Here is an 11,629-nt window from a genome sequence, read left to right as displayed (position 1 = left end):
CCTGATCTGTTGCCAGATGTTTGTCTTAGATGGTAATATACCTGATCTGTTGCCAGATGTTTCTGTTTTAGATGGTAATATACCTGTTCTGTTACAAGAGGTACCTGTTTTAGATGGTAATATACCTGATTGTTTGCCCAGTGGTTCCTGTCTTAGATGGTAATATACCTGATTGTTTGCCCAGTGGTTCCTGTCTTAGATGGTAATATACCTGATCGTTTGCCCAGTGGTTTCCTGTCTTAGATGGTAATATAAACCACTGGGCAAACAGATCAGGCCTGTCTTAGATGGTAATATACCTGTTCTGTTACAAGAGGTTCCTGTCTTAGATGGTAATATACCTGTTCTGTTACAAGAGGTTCCTGTCTTAGATGGTAATATACCTGTTCTGTTACAAGAGGTTCCTGTCTTAGATGGTAATATACCTGTTCTGTTACAAGAGGTTCCTGTCTTAGATGGTAATATACCTGTTCTGTTACAAGAGGTTCCTGTCTTAGATGGTAATATACCTGTTCTGTTACAAGAGGTTCCTGTCTTAGATGGTAATATACCTGTTCTGTTACAAGAGGTTTCTGTTTTAGATGGTAATATACTGGTTTTGTTACAAGAGGTTTCTGTTTTAGATGGTAATATACCTGTTCTGTTACCAGAGGTTCCTGTCTTAGATGGTAATATACCTGATCTGTTGCCAGATGTTTCTGTCTTAGATGGTAATATACCTGTTCTGTTACAAGAGGTTCCTGTCTTAGATGGTAATATACCTGTTCTGTTACAAGAGGTTCCTGTCTTAGATGGTAATATACCTGTTCTGTTACAAGAGGTTCCTGTCTTAGATGGTAATATACTGGTTTTGTTACTTCCTGTCTTAGATGGTAATATACCTGTTCTGTTGCCCAGTGGTTCCTGTCTTAGATGGTAATATACCTGTTCTGTTGCCAGAGGTTCCTGTCTTACATGGTAAAGATAATGCACTCGGAACAGTAGTTTAAATACTGCTAATTGATATGTCAAGTATTGATGAAACTTAAAACTTTTAATAATAATGATTATAAGATGCATACTTGTTTAAATGAAATGGGACCAAACTTGTATGCCTCTTATCTTTAAAAAAAGAATACATGCTGATTTTTTTTTCTTTATTTATTACTATGTTTTTTAAATATTTTTAGGGGCTGAGACGTCAACTGAAGAAAAAACGACCTATGAGTGGTACAAAAAATAGTGGTTATCTCAAACAAGGAAATGATGGTTATCCTTTAAGTTTTAGTCAGAGATGTTACTGTGAAGATGAGTAAGTTTTGATTTTTAGTTCACATTGATTTGACAAGTGTTTCAATATGGGAAATTCAAATTTAATTTAAAATATCAAATTAATACCTTTTGATGATCTAAAGTAAAACTTGAAGCAAAAATCCTAGTGAATATTTTGAAAATGGTTAACTCTACCAAATATAATAAGTATAGCTAATCATAATGTTATATCCTTCCTTTAAAAAAAAAATGTAAATATAAGAATGAAACCAGGTTTGTTGGTGTTGTTAGGTTCTGAACTGATGTTTTATTTTTACAAATATAGCTCAAATATTACTGTGGAAGCTTCTCCTGGCCATTTACTTTTAATGTGTCTTAAAGGGCTAAAAACAGTTTTCAAATGTTATATAAATTTTATCAAGAATAAGAAATTAAACTGTTTAAAATTATTCCCAATAAACAGCAATTACTAGCCTGAGTCTGAATTAGTTGTTATAGCAGTCAGTAAAAGTTTAAACTTTTTCTTACAACTTGCTCTCAACACTTCTATCATAACATTATATAGAACTTACCCTACCTTTAGGAATTTGAAGAAAAAACTGGTAGTTTCTTCACTAAATTGTGAAATTGAATTCAGTCTATAATTTTATGATTTGTACATTTGCATTCAATCATGAGAAGTATAATTATAATGTTGAAAAAGTATTTCTCATACAATGTTCTAATGCCATTTATTTCATAAATAGTGGCTGTAGTGTTAAGTGGCATTGTAATGTTATCCATTCTAAAAAATGTTAAACTTCAGTAAAACAGTTAAAACTTCAGTACAAATAACTTTGTGATCAAAATTCACAAATATGTTTTATAAATAATAATGAAAAGTGTAAAGATAAATAGAAAACCCTCATACTTTAAATAATGTTATTACCTGTGTCCAAACATACCACATTCAATAGATATAGCATTGTCATTATTTGATTATCAGTTCTGTTTATTGGGCCAACTATTCATACTGAAATTAATATTTTTTCTAGTATATACTAAGTATTATTGGATGTTTTTCTGGGATAACTATTTTTATTCATTTCTCACAGCTGAAAGAACTGTTAATTTCACCATTCCATAACAAGTATAGAACATATTTATTCATATAATTTTGTTTTTGATGTTAATGGAGGAATTCTGAATGTAGTTATAACATCTTTGTAAACTGTATTTGGGAAGGTCATAAACTTGTACTAATTCTTTACCTTAGGTCAAGGTTACATATTGTAATGTTTATTCCAAAAACTTGTACTTTCTTGGCACAGTTTCTGTTTTGGCTCTTTGAAATTGTCATTCCAAGGGATGGTACAGGGACATGTATAAGTTAGTGTGAGTTGAGGTGTTTTCCTCCTTGAATATGTTTATTTGGGATTGTCATTGACAGAAGTAACCTAAGGATTGAGATATTGTACTAAGACTCTGGCCTGACTTGAAAGTATAGCATTTTTCTTGCTTTTGTTCTTATCTTGTATGAATGTGTTTTGAAATTCTCTACCCCATCAGCCAGTAGAAGTCACTCTGTGAATCACGTAAGACACATTATGAATAAATATTTTGTTTTATTCATTAACTTTGGTTACTTGTTTTTATTCGCTGTCCAATTACATTTTATTTTCTGCTAGACATTTCTTACTAAGTAATTTATTTAAAAACTTTTTGATTTATACAACATTTGTTTGAATTTTTCTTAGTTTCATTATAGCACTGATTTTATCACTCACTTCTGTATCTAGTGTTTTATGCCATCACTACCTCTCAGGTAGATATTTCATTTAAACAACTGTGCATTGTTAAAGCTTAGTTTTTTTTTTTACTTCTTATTAACAGCTTCTCAACAGTTTGATAAGTTTACTATTTCAATAAAAATATTTTCAGGATTTTCTAGTTTTAAATGTTAGAAAAAGCATACTGTATCAAATTTACAACTGAAATATATGTACTTACAGCTGTCTACATGAATATAGGTACAAAATAGTTTGAAACTGTTACGTTTGTATATTTGCTCAACTCAACACAACTACTGTGGAAAAGAATTTGGCTAATAGCACACTGTTATGGTTATTTTTTACAGCCAAATAATTTTTATTGAGTCATGATTAACCGACTAGCTTTTGCAGGTAGAGATAAATACCATATATTGAAACCATACTCAATATATTTGTATTATGGGGGACTTGTATTTACTTACAAGTTAAAAATTTTAAGTATGCAACGTACAATCTTCACTGACTAAAGTATGGCAAAGCTTTGATTATTCCTCTATTTAGACAGAGCTAAGGCTTTACTTACCAGTACATGACTTGAATTGTAATTTTTACCCACAAAAATAAACAATATTATAAGCTTTATTCTAACTAATAAAACTGTTTCATACTTCATTCACTTTGCTATAGAACTTTCCCAAATTCGACATAAAAACAATTTGATCATTGGGTTGTTTAGGTCAACATTTCTCAACTTTTTTGATACCAGGGACTGGCTTGCTTGCTTCCTTAAACTGTTGCAGATGAATCAAATGCAAATATAATAAAATATAAAAAAATAAACATTATGATTTACACCGGTAGTTGAGAAACACTGTTTTAGATGATAAAAAGTATCTTTCATACTTCATTCTGATGGAAATAATAACACTATGAATTATAAATGTTTATACATTTATGAGAGTGTTTCACTTCTTTTATGTTTTGTGCTTTATATTTGGAACTCGTACAGTGAGCATGAAATTAAGATGAAAGTACTGCTTGTGGCTGTTTTTATTAGTATTTGTTTAGAAATAAGTTGCCTGTTACTGTTCTGTCTAATAAAAATTTTTTACTCTTAACTAAAAAATATATTTAATTTTTTCAAGTGCACATCAAAAACCAAAGGCATGGAAACAAGAACAACGTGAGCTAAGAAAACTTGCTCGTCAACGTATAAAGGAGGCTCGTTCAAAACAAAAAGAAAAAGAGAATCGACGTAAGGCCAAATACAAGAAATTTGACTGTAATACTGACAAGATGAACTGCTTCACACACAATAATGATCATTGGAAAACTCCACCATATTGGACATGTAAGAACCAAAAACATTAAATACTCTTTTATACCTAAAATTTCAAAACAAAACAAGAAAATTAGGGATAATTAAGGGAAAGAAAATATAAAAAATTGGGATTTTAAATATAATATCCATTTTCCTTTAAAAACCTAAGGATGTTGTATAATTCAGTATATTTTCAATAGCATCATTGAAGATTTCCACATGTATTAAAAAATAATCAAGATAAAAACAAGGCTTTAGCTGAAGAATTTAATAAGATCAGTGTGAAAACAAAGGTTATTAATTAAATTATTTATTTTTTACTGATAAAAGAGCACTGATGTACCTTCTAACATAGTATTTACTGTGGATTTGTTAATGGCCCAATTATCAAAGTTAAACTATTAAATTTGAAGTTGGAAAATTCTTGTAAATTTGGGTGTTGAAAATGTATTAAGATAAACAGTGACATGGGATTTTAAATTTATCATGATCTGGTGGTTATGGCACTTGACTCTTAATCTGAAGGTCTTATATTCAATTACCATTTTCAAATCTGCCCACTCTTGTAGCTGTGAAGGCATTATAATGTGATGGTCAATCCCACTATTTGTTGGTAAAGAGTAGTCCAAGAGTTGGCAGTGGGTGGTATTGACTTGCTGCCCTCCCTCTAGTCCAGTGATTCTCAACTGTTTTTAACCCAGGACCCATTCGTAAACATTAGTGGTCAGTCATGACCCAGTAAATCCATTTAGTGCTAAAACATCTGACTTATTAAACAAATAACCAAACTATTACGTATTTTAAAAGTCTGTTCATGACCCTTTCACACATTCTGACAACCCAATTTTAGGCCACAACCCACGAGTTGAGAAACGCTGCTCTAGTTGACCACTTCAAAATCAGAGATGGCTAGCTCAGATAGTCCTTGAATAGCTTTGCATGAACATTCAAAAACAAATTTATTATCATGCTTGAAAGGTTTTCTTTTTATTTATCACAAATGCTTTTTGAAACTGGAAAGAATACTCAATAGATATGCCAGTATAATTATTAAGTAATTTTTACATAGTGTCATTGATCAAAACTATTTTTGTGGAGAAATGGTACCATTCACTTGCTATCAATGAGTAATTTAACTTTTCTTCAGAGAACTAAAGAACTATATAATGAAATTTATTCACTAATAATTTTTTTTATGTATTCTTACCAGTTGAAAACATTATAGATTTTAAAAGGAAAATGTGATTTCATATTGTTTTTAATTAGCATGGCACTGTTAACTTTTTTGTGAATTGAAATTTGTGATTGGAAGTTATATAAAATAATGTTGTGGCCTTAACTTCAAATTTAATATTTTAATAAAATAAAGATTTAATGTTTTAAACTATTCAAAATGCAAAAAAAGAAACCTATTTCACAAGCTACTTTTTTTCTTTAAATTGCTATTATCATCCTTTTTATGCACCTAGCAACATACAAATTCATGAACAAATCAATCCTTACATGAGTATTTTTCATTTTTTACATATGTTCTCTTTTCTATAGAATAATGACACTAACATAACTTCTGAAGACTTTTAAAAATGGCTTTTTTGTCCAACAGATGGTCCTTTCTGTTTCTGTCAGAACTCAAACAACAATACATACTGGTGTTTGAGGACCATTAATGCTTCTCACAACTTCCTTTACTGTGAGTTCATCACAGGATTTATCATGTATTTTGATTTGAAAATGGATCCTTATCAGGTGATGAACTTTATTTTTCTTCAACTGTAAAATGCTTCCTGTATATGAATTGTAGTTAGTGTATTGGTTTTGCACTCTTAGCTCAGTATCAGTTTTTACCTTACTATTCTGTTCTCAATATTTGTTGTACAGGATTATCATTTTCTTTAAAAAAAAAAAGTTTTGAATGAGTATCCATGTGTGGCTATCTTGCCATCATTGTATTTAGTATGCTGCAAGTCATACCAAAACTTGTAAAAAAATTGGTTCAGTCATTCCATTGAAAAAGATACATTTGTCATGTGTGTGTGTGTATATATATAAGCTGTCTAATTCATTATTAGCTCTTAATCTTTTTTAAGGATGTTTCATTCAGTGCTAGAATATTTTTTAATAACTAAGCTAGAGTAGACAAAGAAAGCAAGATCACAGAAAGAAGTGTGGAAGGAAACAATACCTTAATATATTTCTCAACTGAGATCCCTGAAAAATAAAGATTTACACATTTAACAATAAAACATAGTTTTGTAATTGCAGTTGAAATTATATTTCCGTTCTTTGGACAGAAATTTAAGAACTTTAATATTTCAGCCAAACCTTCTTGACATGACAAGTGCAATATATGTCCCAAACATTAGTATTGCACTCTTCTAGATGAAAATACTTAAAGGTTAGCTCTGACTCCTGTTCTTCAGAATACTAACTGTACACTGTGATACTTTATCACATTATATTTTATCCATTACTTGTAAATATTTGAATATTAATTTATAAAGATAGTTATTATTATTATTATTATTATAGAGATTTTAATATAAGATATTTTAAGAGTATCTTGTTGCATTAATGACTAGTTGTGTAAACATAGGACACATTTTAGAGTACTTAACAGTCTCATTGGCCAGAAATGGGCAAATAATTGTCACCTATTTTAAGAAATTGTGAGTAAAAATGAAGTATGCATAGCTATTGACAAACACAGTATATCAGCTATATCCATTGGCAATGAGGCCCTTTTCCCAATACCAAGGTTCATAAGGCTAGATGAAGTACAACAAATACAGTAGTGGTTGAAATGTTAGTTACAATATTAAACTGCATGAACAACAACTTATGGTGTGATCTAGATTATGTTTGTGAAGTGTAATTTTTATCATGCACTTTATTTATTTTTTAATCTAAAGTTCAGTTTAGAGCCATGAATCTCAACCTGTTGTCCATATATCTTAAGGGATCTGTTTAGTATTTGCAGTGCCTGTGACAGTAAAAATTTAGTTTCCATATTATAGCTTAAAAGAAATGATACTGTGTCTGCTTAAATGACAATAAGGTTCTATTTTAAAATTTCATTCACTTACATATTTGCGTAAGTGCTATTTTTATTCAATGTAGGATCAGCTTTCACAGTTGGATGTATTTGAAGGGAGTCCTTGAAATTTTCTTTAATTCATGTAGACCAAAAAAAAGAAGAAAAAAAAGATCCACTGGATTAGAGAAAATATTCAATGGTTTTTTTTACAAATGGGAGGTTTTTCTCAAACTATAACATATGTTCCATCATTTAAAGTTCTGTTCAAATATAAAGAAAAGCTGATGCTAATAGCATAATTAATTACCTGTAGATCCATTTAAAAGATGGTGTCATTTAAACTATTTGATTTTAATACAACTTTCATTTTTCTAATTTTCCATGTAGTTAACAAATGCTGTTTACAACTTAGAATATTTTGAACTACAAGATATGAGACGGCAATTAAATAGACTCAGGAGGTGTACAGGAACTCAGGAATGTTTCATAACTTCAACATTACCAGGTATTGGTTACCTTTAAAACTAAATTTGATATGTATTCCTGTGTGGGATGTTACATAGATTTTTTTATCACTTTTTGTTTTTATTATTATTGATGGAAATACCATTTTTAGTTAAACATACATTAACCTTGGAGAAATTGTGGTATTTTACATAATATTCTATTTGCAAGTATGCCTGGCTTTCTATTGCCAAGAGAATAAAAAAAAAAAATATCTGTGCTGTACATACTACTATATCATTGACAAGTGTGTGTGTGTGTGTAAGTGTTTTGTAGCTATATTGACACAGTTTTTGATTTTGAAACTTGTATTGCAGCATTTAGAATATGATATGAATAAAATATTCATGTTTAGCATCATAAAATGGCAATAAGAAAGTGCTTTTAATTTTTATCCAAATTTCAGTTACATTTGTAGTGGAACTGAGAACTTATTTTTATGGGTCTACACCCAAACAATTACACTACTGAAATCATTACTCAGCCCATCTCCTTGAAAATTAGTTTTCTGCCACTGTTAGATTCTATTTTGGGTGTAATTATGCAACATACAAACCTATACAGATTTTATACATGTATTACATTACTTTCTGGTAAAACCTGCATCAAAATTTCCATTTTGGACTTATTTAAAACTTTATTCACAAACACCCAGGTCAAGTATATTAACTAAAAATAAAAATGTTTAAGTGATAAAGATTTTAGTTGTGAAGTTGAATGACTAGATAAAGTTGGATAGTTTTTATCTAGTGATGCATGAAGATCTTGACAGTGTTTTATTTCATAAATTTTAAGTTTTTTTTTGTTTGTTTTTTGTCTGTCTTATATAAAAAGTAAAATTTACATCTGTTATTACACTTACAGTAGAAGAGAAAATGATCAATGGTTCACATTAAGATGTGGTGATGATTCTGACTGATGAATAATGAGAGATTCCTTAACACCTATTTTCATGATTCTGTATCAATTAACAGTTTGTTCTTTACTTACACATCTAAAACCTAATGTGGTAAATCATTATGGGTACCATCCCTATAGCAAATATAGCTATTAATCTAATTTCAAAGGACTCCAAAACTATTAATTGTGCAAAAGATAAGCAAACAATCTTTCAGTAGTTAAACAAGTCCTTAATGACACTTGGCTTTTGCATATTTAACAATGCTTTTGGAGTAGTTTAGATCTAAAAAATACTTTCTTACTAGTCAAACAACTTATTGTTTTTTATTCATGTAGGTCAGGGACGAAGAAAAGGTAGCATTCCTATCCTTTCTTCATGGTAAGGAATTCTGGGAAAATTTTGTATTATTTGGAATTGTCACTTCTAGAATAAGAAGTGCCATTCATACATAAAGAAGACCACACCTTAAAATCTATGATGAGTAGAAAAACGAAAAATATTTTTAACATTTTATTTATTGGTGTAATATTATGGTCACTTAATTTTCAAATGTTTTAGTTTTTCATATGCTGCAAACTATGCAAGGAACTTTACTGATTACTTTAACATGGCAATGATCATTGGTAAGTTTTGGTAATAAGTTATTTCTTTGGTTACCTTGTGAGGTCTAGTCATCAAGATTAAGTACAATTTTGTAACAAAAAAGGAAAAAATAAGTGGATAAGAAAGAGAAGAGTGAGAAAAAAAAGTGCCAAAACCTACAAACACTCAAAATCTAAGAGAAATACAAATAGCAAAAAGTTGCAGTTACAGCATGACAAAATATGAAACTACAAAATGATTAAAACTGCTAAAAAAGAAAAAAAGGGATAAATTTGCAGTTAATATTTTTGGTCAAACAATTTTCATTGGAAGTTGTAGTAAAATAGGAAGGTGAATTAATGTATAGTGATAAAATAAAGTTAATTCCACTACATATGTATGAAGCTTTCTGATAATCTAAGATTAGTGTATCACTTTGATCATAAAAAGCATTAAGTTTGAATAATGTACATTCAAGATGTTGCTGAGAACTATTTTGTCAACTAGTAGCTGAGACAGTCCGTGAGAGATTGTCAAGAAAAATCAATAAATCTAAAGCCAATTGTATGACAACTGCTTATTTGTGGTCAGAAACTTACACATACAAGCTTCATTTTTGTTGAAAAAAAATTATGATGCCAAAGAAAAAATTAACTGCTAAACATGTGTAGACTAACATGAGAAATAAAACTAATGTACCTTGTTAAAATAAAATGGATACTTCTATGAAATGTTTGAGGTCAACCTTTACTCCATGTAGAATAAGCAGTTTCTACACATGCAATACAGATCTTTAACTGAGAGAAGCAACTTGAATATAAGAACATGGAGCTGATTAACTGCTATGCATATATAATAATTAAAAAAAATTTTTTTTTTTTAATTCAGATTTTTTTTCACACCATAACAAGACTTAAGTTGTAAAATTTATTTTATTATTTTGATAATCATTATGAATATAAAGGGCTAATAGACTTAAGAATAATTTAAATATGTTATTGAAGTAGCATTTCCCTAAAGGTGCAAGCTGTAGCACCACAGATTATAATTTTACCCTTATATTTGGCTTATAGAAAATTCCTGACTATTTCAAAGTGTAAGGCCAGCAGGAAAAACTTATGGTTGCAAGGAAAGTTAATAGTCCTTTTCAAAGATATTTGTACCAGAAGATTGTTAAATGATATAAAGCACAAGTCAGCCTTTAGTGTTCTTCAATGAAGCAGGCCACTAGAATAGCAAGAAGCTTCAAAACCACACCCCAAGCCAGTCAGGAGTAATGTCCTTATACAAATTGAAGTCCCCTAAACTCTCTCTGTACGAACTTGGTCAATTTGACCGAGTCAAAATAGATAATTCTCTGTACTGTAAGTGATGTAATATAATATGGGTGTGACAAATGAGTTTGATTCTCTAGTTTATGACTTCATAATCAAGTAATATTTAGGGCCTGGCATGGCCAGGTGGTTAGGGCATTCGACTCACAATCTGAGGGTCGCGAGATTGAATCCCTGTCACACCAAACATGCTCGCCATTTCAGCCGAGGGGGCATTATAATGTGACGGTGAATCCCACTATTCGTTGGTAAAAGAGTAGCCCAAGAGTTGGCAGTGGGTGGTGATGACTAGCTGCCTTCCCTCTAGTCTTACACTGCTAAATTAGGGACGGCTAGTGCAGATAGCCCTCGTGTAGCTTTGTGCGACATTCAAAACAAACAAACAAGTAATATTGAGGGCTAATATCTACATTATATTGAGTAATTTATTAAATTCTGTACTTCTCAGAGGGTTGGTAAATAAATTAGAAAAGAGGGAAGACCCAGAGAACAAATGTCATAATTCTTATACTAGCAAAGATTGAGGTTTTTTTTTAATATTTCATTAAAATTAAAAACTTAACTTGTATAGTATTAGGATTTGATTCTCTAACTATTTTGTGATGTCAAGTTTACTCATTTACAATGATAATAGTTTAATTTTGAATGCAACTCTCTAAAAAGTCATGGCATATGCACTTTGACCTACCCATAGCAAGAAGGTTAATGTGGATTCCTTTATTTGGTGAAGGGACCTCATAGGGAAAATTCTGCCTGTACATTTTACTTTCTCTGGAAGCTAAACATTTACTCCCCTTGATGTGGATTCCTGTATGGGGTGAGGGGGGGGGACCTCCCAGGGAAGGTTCTGTATTTTCAGTTACTTCCTCTGGGATCTAAACATCCACCCACATGTTTGCTGTGCGTGGGGAGGAGAGAATCCTGGTGGTTGAGTGGTGTCTGGGGCACTGC

At 30.7% G+C, this 11,629-nt stretch overlaps 1 protein-coding gene across 4 annotated transcripts in view; it reads left to right on the top strand.

Annotated features, from left to right (window-relative positions):
- Positions 1–11,629, top strand: part of LOC106457974 (putative extracellular sulfatase Sulf-1 homolog) — a 90,534-nt gene that overhangs the window by 65,463 nt on the left and 13,442 nt on the right. For 3 of the 4 annotated variants that reach the window (XM_013917421.2, XM_013917422.2, XM_013917423.2), the window contains exons 13-17: positions 1,170–1,291; positions 4,148–4,353; positions 5,927–6,069; positions 7,745–7,862; positions 9,098–9,140. In XM_013917421.2, coding sequence (XP_013772875.1) covers positions 1,170–1,291; positions 4,148–4,353; positions 5,927–6,069; positions 7,745–7,862; positions 9,098–9,140 — 632 coding nt within the window. The remainder of the gene's footprint in view (positions 1–1,169; positions 1,292–4,147; positions 4,354–5,926; positions 6,070–7,744; positions 7,863–9,097; positions 9,141–11,629) is intronic. The other variant, XM_022384074.1, reaches the window with a different exon arrangement.

This window comes from Limulus polyphemus, unplaced genomic scaffold (assembly GCF_000517525.1).
Source record: "Limulus polyphemus unplaced genomic scaffold, Limulus_polyphemus-2.1.2 Scaffold399, whole genome shotgun sequence".
Lineage (NCBI taxonomy): Eukaryota > Metazoa > Arthropoda > Merostomata > Xiphosura > Limulidae > Limulus > Limulus polyphemus.
Note: the sequence above shows the minus strand (reverse complement) of the source record. Positions and strands in the feature narration are given on the sequence as shown.